Raw genomic sequence first — 23,750 nt, forward strand, 5'->3', positions numbered from 1 at the left:
AAGGAGACGCATCTGTCGTGATGATTTTGTGATGCAGAAGCAAATGAAAAAAAAAGACCTCTGGAAAGATTGGAGGAGGTCAACCACCATTGAAGCGACTGCAGAAGAGACAATGTCACAGATATTTGCTGTGAAAGACGATCCGTCGCCTGAGTCCACTGAGAAGCCAGAGTCCACTGAGGAGTATGCAGATGGAGTCTTGCCAATGGCGTGACATGAAGTGTGGAAGCCATATGGCCTAGAAGAATTATTGTGTCTGGCAGAGATGGTCTGAAGTGGAAGCACTTGTTGACAGAGATGAATGAGAGTCTGAAGTTGATCCGGTGGGAGGAACGCTTTCATGAGAGTCTCAATGAACAGAAGGGGCTGAGTTGGAATGAGATGCGATTTTTGGAAATTGACCTCAAATCCCAGAAGCTGAAGGAAAGAAATGGTCTGAGATGTTGCTTGGACCACTTCCTGGGATGAAGAAGCCTTGATCAACCAGTCATCCAGGTAAGGAAAGACTTGGAGGCCGTGAGAACGGAGAGATGTGGCCACTACAGTCAGGCACTTTGTGAATACTCTGGGAGAAGATGCCAGGCCGAAGGGGAGTACCTTGTATTGGTAATGACAATGATTGATTTGAAATCTGAGGTATTTCCTGGAAGCCGGATGAATAGGTATATGTGTGTAGGCTTCCTTGAGATCTAGGGAGCTTAGCCAGTCGTCCTGATTGAGGAGAGAATAAAGAAGCGCAAGAGACAACATTCTGAACTCCTCCTTCAACAGAAATTTGTTGAGATCTCTGAGATCCAAGATGGGTCTCAGTCTTGCGGTCTTCTTGGGAACCAAGAAATAACGGGAGTAAAATCCCCTTCCCCGCTGATCGAGAGGAACTTCTTTGATGGCGTTCAGCAGAAGAAGGGATTGTACCTCCTGCAGAAGAAGGGAAGACTGTATAGGGTTCAAAGCAGACTCTTTTGGAGGACTGTCCGGTAGAAGAGTCTGAAAATTGAGAGAGTAACCCTGACGAATGATGTTGAGGACCCAAAGGTCTGAGGTGATGAGTTTCCAACGATTGAATAACTGAAGATGACCCCCGATGGGCTGAGGGCAAGGCTGAGGAATGAGAAGACTGGCTACGCCCCGTAGAAACATGTCAAAAAGGCTGTGCAGCTTTGGGTTGCGCAGCTTGCTTGTTCTGCTGCTGCTGCTGGTGTGGTTGCTGCTGCTGTTGTTGCCTTGGTCTAGGAGGTTGAGGCTGAGAGGTCTGCAGAGATCGAGCAGTAAAACGCTTCTGTGGTCTGAAAGGACGAGCAGGTGGAGGCTTCTTCTTGTTTTTAATCAAGGTATCCCACTTGGTTTCATGAACCGATAATTTTTGGGTACCTAAGGATTCTCCAAAAAGTTCATCGCCCAAACAAGGAGCATTGGCTAGACGATCTTGATGGTAAACATCCAGCTCAGATACCCAAAGCCAAGTTAAGCGCCTCATAGCCACAGCCATGGCGGTAGCTTGAGATGTAAGCTCAAAGGTGTCATAGATTGAGTGTACCAAAAACTTCCGAAGTTATAACAAACTGGAATGCTTGAGATAAAAGGAAAAATGGAAAGCATAATTACCAGACTGATTGGCAAGCATGGCATTTTGATATAAAAGCTTGCCAAAGCAATCCATGGCCTTACCCTCTCTGCCAGGAGGAACAGAAGCATATACATGCCCCAGCAGACTTCTTCAGAGTGGACTCCACCAGGAGAGACTCATGAGGAAGCTGAAGCTTGTCAAAGCCCGGAATAGGAATCACTCTATAAAGTGTGTCAAGCTTACGAGGAGCCCCAGGGACTGTCAAACGAGTTTCAAGATTTTTATAAAAAGTCTCTTGTAAAATGTTATGTAGGGAGAGCTTGAGGAACTTCTAAGGAGGCTGATCAAAATCCAGTGCATCTAAAAATGCTTTTAGATTTCTTGGAATCAGACTCTAGAGGGATAGAAAGTGTCTCTGACATTTCCCTCAAAAACTTTGAAAAATAAATTTGTTCTGATTAGGAACAGGCTCTTGAGAAGAAGGATCTTCATCAGAAGAAGCCTCATCCTCTGTCACAAGCGGCTCTTTAGAATCATCCCAGAGATCTGGGTCCCACACCGGTGGTAACTGACCCCAAGAATCCAGAGTCGAGGACTCAATATTTCTGGTCTTCCGCACCGATTTACCTGATCTGACCGACATCGTGTCAGGGGAGGTATGGGAAGAAGAACGATGTCGAACTGGCTCCGACATCACCCTGGGCCCGGCGGCACCGAAATAATCCTTTGAGGCGGAATAATCGTAGACTCGGTTCTGTAAAGGTCGTTTCCGAAGAGACAGGCTCAGCTGAGAGGGCCGTTGTTGGCACTGAAGAGTCAGAGTTGAACCGGTGCCATAACGGTCGATGCCGATACCAAAGGCTCAGACCGGACTGCTCCCTTAACTGAACTTGCAGTATGGCTGCAATTTTTTTGTCCAGAGACTGCACCGGTACTGCTTACTTTTTTGCCAGTATCTTTGGTGCCGCTCTGCGCTCTGGAGATGAGGAGGCCGATGACGAGGCACTCACCTCAATGGGAGCCGATCATTTCTTGGGGCGCCTCGAGGTCTGCAAAATTTGACTCACTGCTAAAGCGACCTGAGGGCCTGAAGGGATAGGGAAAGGCTTTTTAGCCGGCTTACCTGCTGGCTGCGACACCGAGGAAGATTCCTACGGTATCGACTAATGCGATGCCGATTTTGGCGTGGATGCTGACATCGGAGCCAGTGTCGAATCGCCCTCCATACCGGAGCTGAACAATAACCGCTGCTGAATCTGACGGTTTTTGAGGGTCCGCGTCTGAAGAGAAGAACGGGTGCAGGAATCAGCCCTGTGGTCTGGACCAAACACTGGATGCACCAGCGATGCGGATCTGTAAGGGATATAGGGCGAGCACAACGTTGGCACTATTTGAAACCCAATTGTGGACGGGACATGAAGGGAAACATGGCCGCAGCAAAATCGAAGGTTGAGGTTTTGAATCGTGGCAACAGTCTCCCCCGGGCCACGGCTGGAAAAAATGAAAAACTAGAAGTTAAAAAAAAAAAAAAAAAAGACAAAGTCAAGAAAAAATGCCGCACGAGCGGGAAGGCAGTGAAGAAAAATTAAACAGCCGTTGAAACGCAACTTAGCTCCGCGGAGACTAAGAAACTGAGGGACCACGCGCCTACGTTAGTCGGGAAGAAACTCGCATATGCGTGGTGTGGGCTAGCCAGAACTTTCTAAGTTCTTTGAGACCCCAGCTTTAGAGTGAATTGCACTCTAAGTCCCTCCTCGAGGGTCGCAATCCAGTCGGGTTTTCAGGATTTTCCCAATGAATATGCATGAGATCTATGTGCATGGACTGCTTTCAATGCATATTCATTGGGGAAATCCTGAAAACCCGACTGGATTGCGGCCCTCAAGGAGGGACTTTGAGATCACTGCTCTAAAGTGTCCATACCTGGGCTCCGTCGGTGCCGTCACCCATCAGTGAAAATATGCTGCCTGCTTGTCCTGGGATAACACCTGTTACGGTAAGTAACTTTGCTATATGGCTCAGCCTCTATCTACCTGGTTAATAGTTTCTCCATAGCCACGCATAAATATAGCAGAAAAACTCATGCTCTGTTTAATTTTCCTCCTGTAAAGTACTGTAAAAGCAAGAAATTATTTAATCGTTCTTTAGCATCTCAGGCGGCCTCCCACAAAAAAGAATTTTGTTCATTGCTGCTCACAGCTTAGAACTTTCTGGTAATGCGGTTAATAAGCACAATGTAATGTAATCTGCACATGCTCAAGGCCTTCTGCCTCCCGCTGTGGCTTGGTGCTACATGCCGGTGCCAGATCGGGGTAAGGGCATGTGTTTGGGCAGGCAGGGGATGCCAGTTTGTGGGGTAGGGGGGGTGTTCGCAGGGGGGCGATGCCGGTTCTCGGGGGTGGGGGGGGGGGCGGTGGTGCACCTTGCAAATCGAGTCAATGCTCGGTTTGCGAGGCATGATTTGCTCAAATGTTATGCTCGTCTTGCAAAACACTCGCAAACTGCTGTCGTCTGTTACATTGGCTCCCGATAGAGGCACGAGTACTATTCAAATTTTCTTGTATCTATTTTAAGTTGATTTGGGGAATTGCCCCAACATACCTTTTAACTCATTTTGCATTATATAGCCCAATGAGGACAACTAGAAGTTCAAATTTATTTGCCTATCCAAAAATTATTGGCTGCAGATACAAGACTTTCTTGGATAGGACCCTTGCGTTCCAAGCAAGTAAGCAGCAGTCCTGGTGGGGTAATTACATTGGTGGAGTCATGATGTCTTATGGTGCAGTTTGAAAAGTAATTAAATCAGCGTTGTTTGACAAATTCATTTCCTAAAAGTGGATATCAGGGTTAACAAAAATTTTATACTGAATATTGTTAAGAAACGTGTTGAATTTGTAACTATCTGTATTTCGCTGATTGTCAAGCCTTCTTCTGTGTAAACCGCCTAGAATTTGTTTGATTATGGCAGTATAGAAGAATAAAGTTATGTTTACAAAACTCACTCCATTTTTAGACAGTTTTAAGCCATGCAGTTTCATTAATTAAGGCAAGATTAATTTACTGTAACTTATTCCTATGTCAAAACTCATGGACTTAGTGAGTTTTGGCACAGGAATATAGTGCTCTTCAATTCCGCCTCCCCCCCCGGTGCTTTTTCTCCTATTAACAATTGTATGTGTAGAATGGACTAATTTAATAGTATAATGTATAATGAATGTATCCAGTGCTTCCTTTTCTGTTTCTGCATTCAAATTAAATTAAACCTTAAGCTTATATACCACATTTTCTCTATAAATATAGAGCTCGATTGATGATTGTTTAGTCTGGGTTTGCAAAATATGCATAATTTTGACTTTAACTTGCTTGGATTTTAATTTTTAAGGATCCAAAAGAAAGAGTGATAGAATGGATACAGCTGAGAGTAAAAGACAAAAGCCTTCACATTCAAGACAGCTGGCCCAGAGACTACTTAGTTCGTCTATTGGCAACAAAAGAATAATAAATACCAAAGGAAAGCATATGTCAGAATATAAAACTGAGGAATTTCATAAACCAGAAAGAAACAGGCGTCCAGATGTGGATAGGAAGTCCCGCATCCCAAGTAGTTCCAGGGATTCCTACAGAGCGCAGCCAGAAAAGACCTTGGTTAGAAGGAGGAGAGCAAAGTCCTTCACACCAGAAGCATCTGTTGAGGTAAGAGTGATATTTTCAGGTTGAAGACTGATTCAACCATAGTTTAGACTTAAAAAGTATTTTTTTTAGATGTATGGGAATGGTATCCTTGTTATGACTTTGGTGTGGGGTGTTTTCTTTTTTTTCTTTTGGGGTTTGAATTCAGATCAGTTGTAACCAAAACAAACTGACCTGTGGTTTCTCTACTTTTCTAAAATGGATATTTTATAAATGCAGGAAGCAGGTGTTTACTAAATAACAAGAAAAGCAGGATAATGTAATTCCTACCATGCAAAATTCCCCTACCTTCCTTTCTCCCTACCACGCTAATTAGATTGGACCACATGATGAGGTTTGAGGAGTGAGGAGGAGTTTTTAACATATGTAATTTAATATAGACATATCTTAGACTGGGAAGCCACAGGCCAGATTACTTCCTGAATGATCCCTCCTTCAAGGCATCAGCTGTAATTTGCTAACTTTGGGATTGGGGAGTGAGGGGTAGGGGCTCAGATTAGTGGGAGAGGGTGAATTTATTTTTTTAGCTTATCTTATTTGCCAGCCTCTTGATCACTTCCCCTTCCACCCCCCCTTTTGCTGCCACTGCCAGCACAGAAAAAAAAGGCAACTGGCAAAGCCTTGTGTTCAAGCACTCAGCCAGACTCTGCCAGTGTGTTGTCCCTGTGTCAGCAGAAAGTTTGCATCAACGCGGTTGGATGTGGCAGACTCTGATTGAGTGCTTGAGCACATTGTTCTGCTCTGGCGATTCTTTCTTACTGAACTGGGAAGGAGTCATGGAATGAGGGCATGTTGGGGGGGGGGGCAGGCAAGAAAAGATGCTGGACCATATTAGGGGAGGAAGAGAAAGGCATTCCATCCTGCAGTTGTGTTAGGTGGAAACTGTGCCCATGCTCAAGACTTCTCGTTTTCCTGGAAACCTTGCCAAGACTTGTAGGTGCTCTGCCATATCACTAGCTAAGTTATGTTCTCTCTTGACCTTCACAGTCACTCATCTATGTGCATACAACTTTTTCAGTCAGATGGTAGTCATACAAGTCTTGCTTTCATATACCAATTACTATCACGGTTCTGCTTTCATATACCAATTACTATCACGGTTGATATGGGTATCCTGCCTTAGGCTTAGGGCAGGTATTTGAAGCATTCGGTAATCTGTAGTGTACTGCCCCGATGCTGAAACATACTGTAAGTTCAGAGACTACTTCTTGTGCAGTGTGTCTAGTAGTCCTGAACACTGGGGTTATGAACCTGAAAATTGTTTGCAGAATATCAACACTCATCTTTCAACTCCATCCCCTCAGTTTTTCTTCTACAAGCAAGTTGCTCAGATGTGTTTCTGATCTTAGATGCGTTTTTATTATTTTTGGGTCATTTTAAGTTTGAGGCTCCCTGCCCAGAGGTTTCCTCTTATAGGATCTTTGCCTGGGAGAAGACGCAGACTCATGCAGCGGAAGTCTGCTGCTAGCATGCTCACCCCTCAGGGACACCTGTCTAGCCAGCCACCCTTGTAATATTTATAGTGTTTGGGGGCCATCCTCTGGGTAGCTGCTCGCATCTCTGATTTATGAGGAGCTTCAGCGCAGGCTGTTTGGCTCCTTCCCGCCTTGGCCAGAATTAATAGCAGGCTGGCTGTGTGGTCCCCCCCCCCCAGTCATGGCAGAATTTCTGGGGGTTGAGGCTCAGTATGACATTGGTCTGTCTGGCAACCCAAAGACCAAGTTCATAGAGCAAACCTGTGAGGCAGAGTTCTCCATTTGTTTCAGCTACTTTCTGAGCTGAGGCAGGCAGGCAGGCACCACATGGCACAGTGAGTAAAGGCTATTATCCCAGGACAAGCAGGCAGCATATTCTTGACTGATGGGTGATTGCACTCTTAAGAACTTAGAAAGTTCTAGTTAGGTCGTACCGCGCGTGCGCGAGTGCCTTCCCGCCCAGCGTGCGGTCCCCAGTTTCTTAGTTTCCGCGGAGCTAAGAAGTCGCGTGTTTCCAACGGCTGTTGGAAAATCCTTTTTTGTCGCCTTCCCGCTCGCGAGTTAATTTTCTTCGTGAAATTCTTCACGTTCCTTTTTCTTTTAAAAAAAAAAAAAAAGTCATTTTTTCCGACTTTTTTCGGTCGGCCCCGGCGGGGCCTGTTGGCACCATCGAAGCCTCGGACTTCGATTTTGCTACTGCCGTTTTTCCCTTCATGCCCCCTTCACCGGGTTTTAAAAAATGTCAGCGGTGTGCACGCCCTATTTTGTTATCCGACCCGCACAAGTGGTGTCTTCAGTGCTTGGGTCCGGACCATAGGGCTGAGACGTGCACCCGCTGTGCTTCTCTTCAAAAGAGAACTTTGAAGAATCGCCAGATTCAGCAACAGCTTCTTTTTGGTGCCGCTATGGAAGTTCCATCGGCATCGACCCCGGCATCGGCAACTTCCTCCAAATCGGCCCCGGTGCTTTCGACACCGCAAGATACATCTTCGGTGTCGCACCCCACAGGTAAGCTGGCTAAGAAGCCATCCCCTACAGTTCTCGGCCTGCCAGTCGAACATGCAGTGAGCCAAGTCCTGCAGACTGCGCGCCGGCCTCGTAAGCGCTCCGCTCCTATAGAAGTTACTGCCTCTTCATCGGCATCCACTTCACCGGAGCGTCGAGCTGCACTGCAAAAAAGCTGCACAGCAAAAAAGCGGTAACGGTGCCATCGGGACCATCCCTGGATGAGCGTATAGCATCCATTCTCCAGGTCCAGCTTAAGGAGCAGTTACAACACCTTCTCCTGGCTCTGCTAACTCCGAACCTTCCAGTGTCGGTACCCACTGAGCCTACGGTACCGATCGTCGACCAGCCTATTTTGTCGGCATCGACGTTATCGGCACCGCTTAAATCTGCCTCTTCCATGTCTATGCCTATTTTGTCGGCAGAACCAAAGTCTCTTCGTCGAGCTGTTCACTCAGTCTCCGATCCGGTACCGCTTTCTGACACCCGTACCGCTTTACATTCACCAGGTACGGTGTCGATGCGTTCCGACAAATCGGTACATAAAACCAGACATACCGAATCCTCTACTCCTCTATCTCAGGGCCGCCTTCCATCGGTACGTGACCCTGATTTATGGGATGATTCCGAGGACCCCCTCGGTACCGAGGATGATTTTTCATCGGATGAGGCTGATCCATCTGTGCAGGATCCTGCTAGTAAACCAGAGCACTCTTCCTTCACTAAGTTTCTTAAGGAGATGTCAGACACCCTTTCAATCCCATTAGAGTCTGATTCTAAAAAGTTCAAGGCATTCCTTGATGCTTTGGACTTTGACCAACCTCCCAAAGAATTTTTGAAATTACCCCTTCACGATATCTTAAGGGAAACTTTTTATAAAAATCTGGAGACTCCTCTCACTATTCCAGGAGCCCCAAGAAAACTGGAATCACTTTATAAGGTTATTCCCATTCCAGGGTTTGACAAACCTCAGCTGCCACATGAATCTTTGCTGGTGGAGTCAACCCTGAATAAATCTGTAGGCTCAAGTGTGTATGCTTCTGTCCCTCCTGGCAGAGAGGGCAAGGCTATGGACAAATTCGGTAAACGACTTTACCAGAATGCTATGTTGGTCAACCGTTCAGGTAACTACGCATTTCACTACTCATTTTACCTGAAACATCTTATTCAGCAAATGGCCACTTTTCAAAAATATATTCCAGACCGCAAGCTTTCTGCTTTTCAGCAATGTACTGCCAGTCTCTTTCAGCTCAGGAAGTTCATGGTCTGTTCCATCTATGACACATTTGAACTGACATCCCGAGCTACTGCAATGTCTGTAGCTATGAGACGATTGGCATGGCTTCGCGTCTCAGAACTTGATGTTAACCACCAGGACCGCCTTGCCAATGCTCCTTGCCTGGGTGACGAGCTGTTTGGAGAATCTCTGGATACCACCACCCAGAAACTTTCGGCTCATGAGACGAGGTGGGATATCTTATTGAAAACAAAAAAGAAGCCCCCTCCTGCTCGTCCTTTTAGACAGCAGACGTCGTATCAGCATCGTTTCTCTGCTCGGCCGATTCAGCCTCATCTTCCCCAGCCTCGGAGGCAGCGGCAACAGCAGCATCAACAGACTCGCCAACAACAGCCGCCTGCAATAAAGCCTATTGCTCAGCCTAAACCAACTCAACTCTTTTGACTCTCTTCTCCAGGGCATCGCCAGTCTTCCTCCCTCATGTCCTCTTCCACAACCTATCGGAGGTGGACTCCAATTTTTTCTGGGCCGATGGGAGGTAATTACCACCAATCAATGGGTGCTCTCTATCATCGCCCACGGCTACTCCCTAAATTTTCAGACTCCTCCTCCGTTAGGCCTTCCAAAAGAGTCTGCTTCCAACAGGTCTCAATCCCTCCTTCTCACTCAAGAGGTTCAATCCCTCCTTCTTCTCAATGCCATCGAAGAAGTTCCTCCAGATCAGCGAGGTCAGGGATTTTACGCTCGGTACTTTCTAGTTCCCAAAAAGACCGGAGACCTCAGACCTATCTTAGATCTCAGAGATCTCAACAAATGTTTAGTCAAGGAGAAGTTCAAAATGCTCTCTCTTGCCACCCTCTACCCTCTTCTAACTCAGGGCGACTGGCTATGCTCCCTCGATCTCAAAGAGGCCTACACACATATTCCTATCCATCTAGCGTCCAGACAATATCTACGCTTTCTCATCAATCAAACTCATTATCAGTACAAGGTGCTACCCTTCAGTCTGGCCTCCTCTCCCAGGGTATTCACCAAGTGTCTGATTGTGGTAGCAGCCTATCTCCGCTCTCACAATTTTCAAGTCTTCCCTTATCTGGACAACTGGCTGATCAAGGCTCATTCTCCTCAGGCAGTCCTTCTTGCCACCAACCAGACCATTCACTTTCTTCAACTGTTAGGTTTCGAAATCAATCTTCCCAAGTCGCACCTCATTCCAACCCAGCGACTTCAATTCATTGACGCCATTCTGGACACTGTTCTCATGAGGGCGTTTCTTCCATCCAACCGCCTTCAGACCATCCTTCATCTCTGTCTGCAGGTGTTTCAACGGCTTACCATCTCTGTAAATCACATGATGGTGCTCTTGGGGCATATGGCATTGACGGTGCATGTCACCCCCTTCGCACGTCTTCATCTGCGCACTCCTCAATGGACCCTGGCGACCCAGTGGTCACAAGCGACAGATCCTTGCTCACAACACATATCTGTGACATCGTCTCTTCGACAGTCGCTACTTTGGTGGTTGACATCTTCAAATCTATCCAGAGGTCTACTGTTCATCTACCTCCTCATCATCTAGTCATCACCACAGATGCATCCCCCTTTGCCTGGAGAGCTCACTTGAACGAATTCCAAACTCAGGGTCTTTGGACTGTCCAGGAAAAGAAACATCACATCAATTTCCTGGAGCTCCGAGAAATGTTTTACACCCTCAGAGCATTCCAACATCTCCTCTTTCCTCAAGTACTACTCCTTTTGCACAGACAATCAAGTTGCAATGTACTACATCAACAAACAGGGGGGGACGGGCTCTCGCCTGTTGTGTCAGGAAGCCCAACGGATTTGGTCTTGGGCGACAGCTCGTCATCTTTTTCTGAAAGCTGTCTACATTCAAGGGGAGCAGAATTCCTTGGCAGACAATCTCAGCAGAATTCTCCAACCCCACGAATGGACTCTCGATCCCTTGACTCTCCAGTCCATTTTCGCTCAATGGGGCACTCCTCAGGTGGACCTTTTTGCAGCTCCTCACAATCATCAACTGCCCCTGTTTTGCTCCAGACTCTACTCCCCTCACCATCTGGCACCCGATGCATTTCTCCTGGATTGGACCAATCTCTTCCTCTATGCATTTCCTCCTCTACCTCTCATGCTGCGGACATTGTTCAAGCTCAGGAAGGAGCAAGCCTCCATGATTCTCATCGCTCCACAGTGGCCCAGGCAACACTGGTTCTCCCTTCTACTTCAATTCAGTTCCAGGGAGCCCATACTTCTTCCACTGTTTCCTTCTCTGCTTACTCAGCATCAACAGTCCCTACTACATCCCAACTTACAGTCTCTACACCTGACAGCTTGGTATCTCTCGGGCTAACTTCGGCTCACTCACTCCTTTCTCAGCCTGTCCTTTCTATCATTGATGCTTCCAGGAAACCGACCACCCTTCATTGTTATCAACAGAAATGGTCTCTGTTTTCGTCCTGGTGCCTCTTGCATCACCATAATCCCACGTCTCTAGCAGTGGGACTGGTGTTAGACTATCTTCTTTCCTTGTCTGACTCTGGTCTCAAATCTACTTCTATCAGAGTTCATCTCAGTGCCATTGCTGCCTTTCATGAGCCAATTCATGGAAAACCCCTCTCTGCTCATCCTTTGGTTTCCAGGTTCATGAGGGGCCTTTTCAACGTTAAACCACCTCTCAAGCCCCCTCCTGTGGTCTGGGATCTCAATGTAGTTCTTTCCGCCTTAATGAAGCCTCCTTTTGAACCTTTGGCCACAGCACATTTCAAATTTCTCACTTGGAAAGTGGTCTTCCTTATTGCTCTCACCTCTGCCAGGAGGGTCAGTGAGTTACATGCACTAGTGGCCGATCCACCTTTCACTATTTTTCACCATGATAAGGTGGTGCTGCGTACCCATCCAAAATTTCTCCCTAAGGTTGTTGTCTGACTTTCACCTTAACCAGTCCATTGTCCTACCTGTTTTTTTCCTGAAGCCGCATTCTTATCCAGGTGAACAGGCTTTACATACCTTGGACTGTAAACGTGCTTTGGCTTACTATCTCGAACGCACTAAGCCTCACAGATCATCTCCTCAACTTTTTTTGTCTTTTGACCCTAATAAGATGGGTCATCCTGTTTCTAAACGCACTTTATCCAATTGGCTTGCTGCTTGCGTTTCATTCTGTTATGCTCAGTCGGCACTGACACTGGAAGGTTCTGTCACGGGCCACAAGGTTAGAGCTATGGCAGCGTCTGTAGCTTTCCTCCGCTCCACTTCCATTGAGGAAATCTGCAAGGCTGCTACTTGGTCCTCAGTTCATACTTTTACATCTCACTATTGTCTGGATTCATTCTCCAGACGGGATGGACACTTTGGCCAATCTGTTTTACAAAATCTTTTTTCCTAATGGCCAACCTTCCCTCCATCCCTCTTTTTGTTAGCTTGGAGGTCACCCATCAGTCAAGAATATGCTGCCTGCTTGTCCTGGGATAAAGCACAGTTACTTACCGTAACAGGTGTTATCCAGGGACAGCAGGCAGATATTCTTGCGTCCCTCTCACCTCCCCGGGTTGGCTTCTTAGCTGGCTTATCCTAACTGGGGACCGCACGCCTCCGTCGGGCGGGAAGGCACTCGCGCATGTGCGGTGCGGCCTAACTAGAACTTTCTAAGTTCTTAGAGTGCAATCACTCTAAAATTGTCCGTACCGGGGCTCCGTCGGTGCCGTCACCCATCAGTCAAGAATATCTGCCTGCTGTCCCTGGATAACACCTGTTACGGTAAGTAACTGTGCTTTTTAGCCTATGGGGAAAAGTGTGTGTGTATCTGGAAAAGTAAAATTTTAAGATTTCTGGGGCCAGAGCTAGGACCCCCTTCTCAAAAACCCCATTCTCTGCTGGTGATGGCCTTATTGAATTTTAAGTGATCTTTTTTTCTAAAGCCTTCATCTGCCTCAAATCTCCTTGATTTTGCTTAAAATCGATAGGGATGGACTCTTCTGGTCTTTCTATCCTTGTATCATGGCAGATCTGTGCTGGATGGTCGGTAGAGGAGAGCCTGTGTGTCGAGGAGGAGGGGTGGGAACCTTGGACTCAGCATCCTCTGAATTCTTCAGCAATGGGGATCTGCAGAAGACTTGATCCCAGGGGAAGAGGCACTTTCCAGAACCCTCTGAAGGAGATTTGACTAAGCACAAGTGTATGAATGTTGCGGAGCACAGGAGGATCATCAGAGAGTCCCTACTGGGTCATCAAGACTCCCTGTGCAAAGCTTCACCCCAGATTTTATGAGCCTGATGTGGAATGCTTATTTAATCTGCCAGGGTCCCCAGCATATTTTGAAGGCGCAACAATGTTGGTGGCACCAGAGATGATTAGTCTTCAGCCTATGCCATGTGTAGACATGGACCCAGAGCTGGACCAGGATGTCCAGCCTGGTCGTGACTGGGAGGATGGAAGGTCCAATTTCATGCCCTTATTGTCCCAGGATACAGTTTTCTGGCAGAGTCTGGTTCTCTGCATGAGACCAGGGGATAAGAATCAGTGGTGGCTCTTGACCAGGGGAAGTCCCCAAGATGCAGTGGTTGTTCAAGGCATCAGTGCTCACTGGCATAATAGCTAATTCACTGCATGAATTTCAGCTGGAATTTATACCAGCCTCCACGTCAGTGCTCAGTTATGAGTGGCTCAGTGACACTGACCACATTCTTTCTCTCGCATCCTGACATCCCTCGCATCCTGAATCTCATTGCTGATCACTAGGAGTTTAAAAGGGGTCTCTGAGTGGCCAAGACTTTGGCCAAGCTTTTACCCATGGCTTTAGGATTTTCAACAGCTGCTTGTTCAACCGAAAGTGGGATTCACTCTTAGCACTGGAAACCAAGCAGACTTCCTTGCCCGATGAAAGATACTCAGGATCGTAAAGTAGACGTGGTTCTCATGAGGCAATTTGAAACTTTAGTCTTAGGAATTAAAGCAGCAGCCATGGCTTCCTTTGTGACATGTGTTTACCACACTTGACTATCTTGGGTCCTGGCCTCGAAAGAAGAGAAAGACCCTCTGATGATCCTTTCTGGGGTGAATTATGTAGCAGACGCTCTGTATGATGACATGAGTTATGAGCAAGGTGTCAGCCTATTCTTTCTCCACTTGACAGCTGCTCTGGATCAGACATTGGGCAGGAGATTTGGCTTCTAAGGCCACCCTCAGCAGGCTTCCCTTCAAGGGGCAGATACTATTTGGAAAGGGTCTGGATGATCTGATGACCAGTGTTACTTACTGTTGCCCTAAGGGCTTGCCAGACAGCAGATCCCAGGCAGCTCAAAATTGTGTGTGTGTGAATTTTCAAGGCTCTCAAAGATTCCATTCTTTCGCGGGAGGCTAAGCCACACAAGCCCTTTCAGGGGTTGTGACGGAGGTTTAGTGGGGGAAGAAGGCAGCAAACTTCTGGTCTCGTCCCTCTCCAATCTCCAAGAAAATGCAATGACACCAGATAATTGTTTGCACCCCTCCAGGTAAGGGGCAGGATGTTGGTTTTCTGGATGATCTGAGCTCAAATAGGTATAGATTGTTGGGTCCTGGAGGTTGTTGAAGAAGGCTACAAGATCCAGTTCTGTGCCCTGCTTCTGGTCCTCTTTGTAGAGTCCCCGGCCACATTCAAGATTCTCTCCTATCCTACTGGTATGCTCAGACTCACTTTAGCAACCATTTCTATGGACACTAATTGAGGAACAGCTTACAGTGGTGGTTGCAGATTAGCTTCCCTCTCAAAGGGCATTCTACTCTGTATGTCCTTCTGAGAGATCCTAATGACTGATTTCGGGGGTGGGGGGTGTCATTGCAACAGACACCCAGGGTTGTTGGTCTGACCCAGCAAAAGTGGTCCCTAAATTTCCTGGACCTCAGAACCATTCAGCTGGAATTACAGGCCCTGGAGAAGTCCCTGGAAGACAAGGCAGCCAACAATGTGACCGTGATGGCCTACATCAACCAATAATGAGCCTCAGTTCTTCTTTCGGTAGGCAGAAACTCATCTGCAGGCTCTCAGCCGCATATGTTGCAGGAGTGGAGAATGTTCAGGCTGACTATCCTAGTCAGCAGATGCTCGACCCAGGGGAGTGTTGCTGTTTGTTCAGCGCCCTTGTTCAGTGGTGGGGTGACACTGATGGATCTCGTGGCTTCAGTGGCAAACACAAAGGTGGATAGGTTTTACAGCTGAACTAGCCTGGAAGCACAGGGTTGGATGCTTTGGACCAGCCGTGGCTGGAGTAGGGGCTCATATGTGTTTCCCCTTTGGCTCATTCGCAAGATTACAAGTCATGCAGGCCTGGTTGTCCTAGTGGCACCCAATTGGCCCTGCAGGCTGTGGTATGTGGACCTAGTTGTCTACAGAGAGACAAAGATCCTGACTCGGGGCCCAATTTCATTGGAGAATCTGGAACACTTTGGGCGATCGATGCATGGAGATGGATAGCTTGAAATGTCAGGTAAGACTATTGGAGGGAACAGTGATGGAACTCGAAGACAGAATCCGAGCACAGGAGAAGATTCTAGTGGAGCACAGCCCAAACGACGAGGTCAAGGATCTAGAAATGTTCATAGAGGAAGCCCATCAGCACCACGTAGAGATCCCAGGGCTGGAAAACTGTACTCAGGAAACCCAAGTGAGGAGAGAAGACACCCATGCAAACACAGAAGAAAACGAAGACGAGGTAGGAGACAACCGCACACCAGGAGGAATAGTGAGAGCACAGGAAGATGTCCCCCCACCCAAAGAACAGGAAACAATTTCAAGAGTATCATTGGAGGAAGATGACAGGCCCTACTCCAAGGACGTGGACCTACGCCCCCCAAGGAACTCCCGAATAAAGAAGATGGGGATCATCGTAGGTGACTCCATTATACGACACGTGGACAGCCACACCGCAGGAGGAAGAGAGGACAGAGTCGTCACCTGTCTGCCTGGAGCAAGAGTAAAGGATGTGACCAACAGGATCTCCAGGATCATAGATGGCGCACGGGGAGTGGACACCGCTGTGCTTATCCACGTAGGAACAAATGATGTGAGCGGGCGGAAGTATGACAGGGAAGAGATGAAGGGCCAGCTCCTCTCACTCGGAAGACAACTGAAGATCAGGGAGGTGAAGGTGGCCTTCTCTGAAATCCTCCCTGTACCAAGAGCAGATGGAAAGAGACAAGGGGAATTGCAAGTGATCAACGCCTGGATGAGACGATGGTGCGAAGACGAAGGCTTCGACTTCGTGCGCAACTGGACGGCGTTCTGGGGAAAAAGCAAGTACTACAGAAGGGATGGACTACACCTCAACAAGGAAGGAGCAAGAGTTTTGGCAGGCAACATGAAGAAAGCAATAGAGAAGGCTTTAAACTGAAGGTCAGGGGAAAGCCGACAGTCGACCACCGGTCGATGGCACGGACAACAGGATGCCCCGACGTAGGAACAAAGAACTACTACTCATACACAAGAGAGGTCGACCTCACAGCCAACAAAGGAGAACAAGCAGGAAGGGACAACTCAGACACAGGAGGGGATGACCACACAGCAAACATGGGAGATAACACAGGAGCAGTAAAGGATACCGTAAATGAAACTGTAAGGACAGCCAAGAGTAGAAGGTCCAAAAAGGTAACACGAAGGAAACTTAGATGTATGTATACAAATGCTAGAAGTCTAGGAAACAAAATGGGAGAACTAGAGACGATAGCAAGACATGAGAACATGGATATCATTGGCATAACAGAAACATGGTGGAATGAAGAAAACAAATGGGACACAGTACTACAGGGATACAAACTATATAGAAGGGATCGAGAAGGGCAGAAAGGTGGAGGTATTGCCCTATATGTTAAGGAAGGAATAGATTCTTTTGGAATGATTACAACAGACAGGAAAGAGAAGCTGGAGTCCCTCTGGATCAAAATTCCTGGTCACAATGGCGCAGATACAAAAATTGGCCTTTACTATCGTCCCCCAGGACAGGCGGAGGTCACTGATGGAGGAAATCAAACAAGTATGCAAGACAGGCAATGTAGTTATATTGGGAGACTTCAATTTCCCAGGAATAGACTGGAAACTAGGAGCCTCCAACTGCGGCAAGGAGGCCAAGTTCCTGGAGGTGCTAGGGGATTGCTTCCTAGAGCAAATGGTAAAAGAGCCGACAAGAGGCGACGCCACCTTGGACTTGGTCCTAAATGGTCTCACCGGACCGATAACAGAAGTAGAAGTCATGGTTCCACTGGGAACGAGTGATCACAATGTAATCAACTTTAAACTTGACATCGGGAAAGGGAAACATGCCAAAACCTTAACCACCACCTTAAACTTTAAAAAGGGTAAATACGATTGCATGAGAGCCATGGTAACAAAACGACTCGAGAAGATGGTGGACAAACTTGAAACAGTAGATCAGGCATGGTGCCTATTGAAAAATACTATTGCAGAAGCACAAGATCTCTACATTCCAAGGATTTCCAAAGATCGGAGAACTAAAGGCAAAGGAGAACCGGCATGGCTTACCATACAGGTGAAGGAAGCCATAAAAGAAAAGAAGGACTCTTTCAAAAAATGGAAATGCACGAAGACAACCGAAGCCTGGAACAAACATAAAGATGAACAGAAGAAATGTCACAAGGTGGTGAGGGATGCAAAACAGGACTATGAGGAAAAAATAGCCCAGGAGGCCAAAAACTTCAAGCCCTTCTTTAGATACGTGAAAGGGAAAAAACCTGCAAAAGAGGCAGTGGGACCCCTGGACGACAAGGGAAGAAAAGGGTACATCAAGGAAGATAAACAAATCGCAGACAAACTAAATTCCTTCTTTGCGTCCGTCTTTACGAAGGAGGACACCTCAACAATACCTGAAGCGGAGAAACTGTTTACAGGAGAAATAGAGGACAGCCTCACCACAGTTGAAGTGAACTTAGATCAGATATACTACCAGATCGACAAACTTAAAAGTGACAAATCCCCTGGACCGGATGAAATTCACCCGAGAGTCTTGAAGGAATTGAAGGTTGAAATCGGAGAGTTATTGCAAAAACTTGCAAACCTGTCAATCAGAACTGGTCAGATACCAGACGACTGGAGGAAAGCGAACGTCACGCCAATTTTCAAAAAAGGATCGAGAGGAGAACCGGGCAACTTTAGACCTGTGAGTCTTACGTCTGTCCCCGGCAAGATGATTGAATCACTGATCAAGGATAGCATAGTTCAGCACTTGGACACACACGACTTGATGAAACCCAGTCAACATGGATTCAGGAAAGGGAAATCGTGTTTGACGAATTTACTCCAATTCTTTGAGACCGTGAACAAGCAAATTGATAGTGGAAAGCCGGTGGACATAATATACTTGGACTTCCAGAAAGCATTTGACAAAGTTCCACACAAAAGACTTCTCAGGAAACTACAAAGCCATGGCATAGAGGGAGATATACAAAGATGGATAGGCAAATGGCTGGAAAACAGGAAGCAGAGAGTGGGCATAAATGGGAAGTTCTCCGACTGGGAGAAAGTGACTAGTGGTGTACCCCAGGGCTTGGTACTTGGGCCGATCCTTTTTAATATTTATATCAATGACCTGGAAAACGGAACATCCAGTGAGATCATCAAGTTTGCAGACGACACAAAACTCTGCCGGGCAATCAGATCGCAGGAGGACAGTGAGGAACTCCAGAGCGATTTGTGTCGGTTAGAAAAATGGGCGGAGAAATGGCAGATGAAGTTCAACGTGGAGAAATGCAAGGTAATGCATTTAGGCAGTAAAAATAAGGAATACGAGTACAGAATGTCAGGTGCAACTCTGGGAAAAAGTGAACAGGAAAGGGATCTGGGTGTACTGATAGATAGGATCCTGAAGCCGTCGGCACAATGCGCAGCAGCGGCAAATAAGGCAAATAGAATGTTGGGCATGATAAAGAAAGGAATCTCGAGTAGATCGGAGAAAGTTATAATGCCGCTTTATAGGGCAATGGTCAGACCCCACTTGGAATACTGCGTCCAACATTGGTCTCCCTACCTAAAGAAGGATATAAAACTGCTGGAGAGGGTGCAGAGACGAGCAACTAAACTAGTGAAGGGTATGGAGAAACTGGAATATGAGGATCGACTCAAAACACTGGGATTGTTCTCCCTTGAGAAAAGGAGGCTGCGTGGGGATATGATCGAGACCTTCAAAATACTGAAAGGAATCGACAAAATAGAGCAGAGAAGATTATTTACATTGTCCAATTTGACACGGACAAGAGGACATGAAATGAAGCTAAGGGGGGGCAAGTTCAGGACTAATATCAGGAAGTTCTGCTTCACACAGAGAGTGGTTGACATCTGGAATACTCTCCCAGGGGAGATTATTGCGGAATCGACAGTCCTAGGCTTCAAAAGCAAACTAGATGCATATCTCCTTGAGAGAGGCATATAAAGATATGGTTGGATATAAAATAAGCCAGGTGTATACCTAGCAGGGCCTCCGCGTGTGCGGATCGCCGGACTTGATGGACCGAAGGTCTGATCCGGAGATGGTGCTTCTTATGTTCTTATAGCATGGCTGTTGAGTGGGCTACCTTAGTAGGGATGGAATACTCGGAGGTGGTTGTTTCCACTCAGCTTAGAGCCAAGAGGCCCTCAATGGTGGTGACCTATGCCAAGGCCTGGAAGACTTTGACAGTGGTGTGCTAAGATCTATGCAGAGCTCTTACAAGCCCTGATCTTGGTAGTCTTGGAATTTTTGCAAGAGGGACTTAAGAAGGGCTTGTCGGTCGACACATTGAAAGTGCAGTTAGCAGGCCTTTTGTATTGCCGAGCTCGGGGGGGGGGGGGGAAAAATAATCTCTAGCTTCTTAAGCAGATGTGGCAAGGTTCTTTAAAGGGGCTCTCATGTTGTGCTCTCTGGTAGTCTGCTGTTTCCATCCTGGAACCTTAATGCTGTTTTGCAATGTCTCGGTAGAGCTCCCTACAGGAGGTTTCCATCTTAGATTTGACGGTCAATATGGTGTTCTTAATTACATTGGCATGACGAGTCTCCGAGTTAAGGGAGCTGTTTCTTAAGATTATGGAAGCAGGACTTTCCTTGCGCATGGTTCCGTCCCTTTTTACCGATAGTATTCTCTGCCTTTCATGTCAATCAGGAAGTCTATTTGCCCACCTTTCAGCCTACAGGGTCCGAGGAAAAGGACAAAATATTGCATTTGCTAGATGTCTGGAGAGTGCTGCTTTGCAACCTCAAAGTTACCAATGAGTTTCAAGTCTCTGATCACCTTTTTTGTTCTGACCAGTCATGCTAAAAAAGGCAGGTCTGTGTCCATTGCCTTGATCTTCAGAAGAATTAAAATGGTGAAACAGAAAGAAGCCAAAAGAGAGAGAACATCTTTTGAAAGCGGAAGAACAAATGGCTAAAAATATAAAAAGGGGAGACACAAATGTTTTCAGATATATTAGCGAAAGGAGGAAGATGAAAAAATGGAATTGCGAAACTAAAAGATGCTATGAACCGATATGTGCAGAATGATGAAGGAAAAGCAAATATGCTAAACAAATTCTGTTCACAGAAGAAAATCCTGGAGAAGGACCAAGATTGTCTGGCAAAGTTACACATGCAAATGAAGTAGATTTTGTGCCATTTGCGGAGGAAAATGTTTATGAACAACTTGAAAAATTAAAGGTGACAACACATTGGGACTGGATAAACATAATAACATATTAGATGATGGCAGATAAAGACCCGAATGGTCCATCCAGTCTGTCCAACCTGATTCAATTTAAATTTTTTAAATTTTTTCTTCTTAGCTATTTCTAGGCAAGAATCCAAAGCTCTACCCGGTACTGTGCTTGGGTTCCAACGTGAGATCCATCCCAGGATACTGAAGGAGCTGAGAGAGGTTCTGGTGGGTCCTAGTAAAGATTTGTTCAACAAATCTCTGGAGACAGGAATGATTTCTGGGGATTGGAGAAGAGTAGATATGGTACCTATTCACAAAAGTGAAATTCCTAGAATCTAATGGGTTACAGGATCCGAGGCAATATAATTTTACTAAAGGTAAATCGTGCAAAACAAACCTGATTGAATTTTTTGATTGGATAACCAGAGAATTGGATCAAGGACATATACTAGATGTAATTTACTTCGATTTCATCAAAGTCTTTGACATGGTTCCTCATAAGAGCCTCATGAATAAACTTGACGGGCTGAAGCTAGGACCCAAAAGTGGTGAACTGGATTAGAAATTGGTTGACGGACAAAATGCCAGAGGGTGATGGTTAATGGAGTTCGCTTAGAGGAAGGAAAGGTGAGTAGTGTAGTCCCTGAGGGATTGGTGCTTGGGCCAATCCTGTTCAATATGTTTGTAAGCAATATTGCTGAAGGGTTAGAAGGAAAGGTTTGCCTTTTTGTGGATTATACCAAGATTTGTAAAGGAGTAGACACCGAGGAGGGAGTGGAAAACATGAAAAAGGATCTTCAAAAGTTAAAGAAATGGTCTAATATCTGGCAACTAAAATTCAATTCCAAGAAATGCAGAGTAATGCATTTGGGGATTAGAAATTGGAAGGAGCCTTATGTGCTGCGAGGTGAGAGGCTGGTATGCACGGATGGAGAGAGGGACCTTATGGTGATAGTGTCTGAAGATCTAAAGGCAAAGAAACAGTGTGATAAGGCAGTAGCTGTTGCCAGAAGGATGCTAGGCTGTATAGAGAGAGGCGTAACTAGAAGAAGAAAGGTGGTATTGATGCCCTTGTACAAATCGCTGGTGAGGCTCGACTTGGAGTATTGTGGAGGAGTGTGTGGCGCAGTGGTTGGAGCTACAGCCTCAGCACCCTGGGGTTGTGGGTTCAAATCCAGCGCTGCTCCTTGTGATCCTGGGCAAGTCACTTAATCCTCCATAGCCCCAGGTACGTTAGATAGATTGTGAGCCCATCGGGACAGATAGGGAAAATGCTTGAGTACCTGATTGTAAAACCGCTTAGATAACCTTGATAGGCGGTATACAAAAAAACCTAATAAACTTGAAACTTGAAACTAGTTTTAGAGACTGTATCTGGCAAAGGACATAAGAAGACTTGAAGTGGTCCAGAGGAAGGCAGTGAAAATGGTAGGAGGTTTGCACCAAAAGACGTATAATGGGAGACTGGAAGCCCTGAATATGTATACCCTATAGGAAAGAAGTGACAGGGGAGATATGATTCAGACGTTCAAATACTTGAAAAGTTTTAACTTAGAACAAAATCTTTTCCAGAGAATGGAAAATGGTAAAACCAGAGGACATAATTTGAGGTTGAGGGGTGGTAGACTCAATAATAATAATAACAGTTTATATACCGCAATACCGCTAAGTTCTATGCGGTTTACAATAGATTAAGCGAGGTACAAATTGATTGAATTTAAGAGGGGGAAGAGGAGAGTTAATAGGACTGGAAATGCGTTTTTGAGGAGAAAGAGATTCATAGGACAGAGGAATCACTATGGAGGAGAAAGAAGATGAGTGGGTCTGCTCTTCTAGATACTTTAGGAACAGTTGAGTTTTTAGACATTTTCTGAATTCCTTATAAGTAGTGGGCGAAAGCAGTTGATCTAGGTCTTTACCCCACAATGCTGCTTGATGTGAAAGAAGGTGTTCATGGTGTTTTTTCAGTTTACAACCTCTAACTGGGGGGGGGGGGGGGGGGGGGGGGGGAACGAAGTAGGAATGAGAGTTTCTCTTGTGTCTGTTGGCAGAGAAGGAGAAAAGGTCAATTATGTATTTAGGGGCAAGTCCGTTTAGCGCTTTAAAGCAGAAGCAGGCGAATTTAAACTTTATGCGTGCTTCCATCGGTAGCAATGTAACTGCCGGTAGTAGGGTGATACATGATTGAATTTCTTTAGTCCGAAGATTAATCTGACCGCTGCATTTTGCATTAGTTGTACACGTCGCATATTTTTTTGGGAAATAGCTAAGTAGGCGATGTTACAATAGTCAAGTTGACTTAATATGAGGGTTCTGAATGCTGATGTATCGAAATGAGCTTTAATGGATCTGAGTTTCCAGAGAGTGAAGAAACCCTTTCTGATTAAGGAGTCCACCTGGTCTTTCATGGTTAGGCATTGATCTAGAGTTACGCCTAGTATCTTTATGGTGGGCTGGATGGGGTGATTAAGTTCATTGATGTTTTGGTGTCAAACGGATGTGGTGAAGCAATGAAGAATTTTGTTTTTTCTGAATTAAGTTTGAGCTTGAAGTTTGTCATCCATTTCTCCATCATGTTTATGGCTTTTGAAGCCTTGGGAATAGTTTCCGAGATAGAGTCAGCAAATGGGATTATAATCGTGAAGTCATCTGCATAACTGAATAGTTTTATCCCCAGCTGTGTTAATTGCAAGCTCAGTGAGGACATGTAGACGTTAAATAGCAATGGAGACAATGGTGACCCTTGTGGTACACCGGATGGATTGCTCCAGGTATCGGAAAGCTCATAATTGAAGTATACCTGATAGGTGTGGGATGTAAGGAAGCCAAGAGCAATGTTGGGAAATTCTTCTTTACAGAGAGGGTGGTTAATGTATGGAATGCACTCCAAAGGGAAGTGGTGGAGAGGAAAACAGTGACAAGAGTTCAAAACAGCGTGGGATGAACACAGAGGATCTCTAATCAAAAAATAATGGTAAATATTGAAGAACTAAGGCAGTACTGGACAGACTTGCATGGTCTGTGTCCATTTATAGCCATTTGGTTAAGGATGGACTGGGGAGGGCTTTGACGGCTGAGATGGTTTAGATGAGCTGGAGTGAGCTTT

The 23,750-nt window shown here is 46.1% G+C and overlaps 1 protein-coding gene across 8 annotated transcripts in view; it reads left to right on the forward strand.

Moving 5' to 3' along the window:
* The window catches only part of YTHDC1 (YTH domain containing 1), a 397,408-nt gene that overhangs the window by 72,961 nt on the left and 300,697 nt on the right, over positions 1 to 23,750 (forward strand). For all 8 annotated transcript variants that reach the window (XM_033963055.1, XM_033963075.1, XM_033963093.1 and 5 more), the window contains one exon: positions 4,953 to 5,263. In XM_033963055.1, the coding sequence (XP_033818946.1) occupies positions 4,953 to 5,263 (311 nt within the window). The remainder of the gene's footprint in view (positions 1 to 4,952; positions 5,264 to 23,750) is intronic.

This window comes from Geotrypetes seraphini, chromosome 1 (genome assembly GCF_902459505.1).
Source record: "Geotrypetes seraphini chromosome 1, aGeoSer1.1, whole genome shotgun sequence".
NCBI lineage: Eukaryota > Metazoa > Chordata > Amphibia > Gymnophiona > Dermophiidae > Geotrypetes > Geotrypetes seraphini.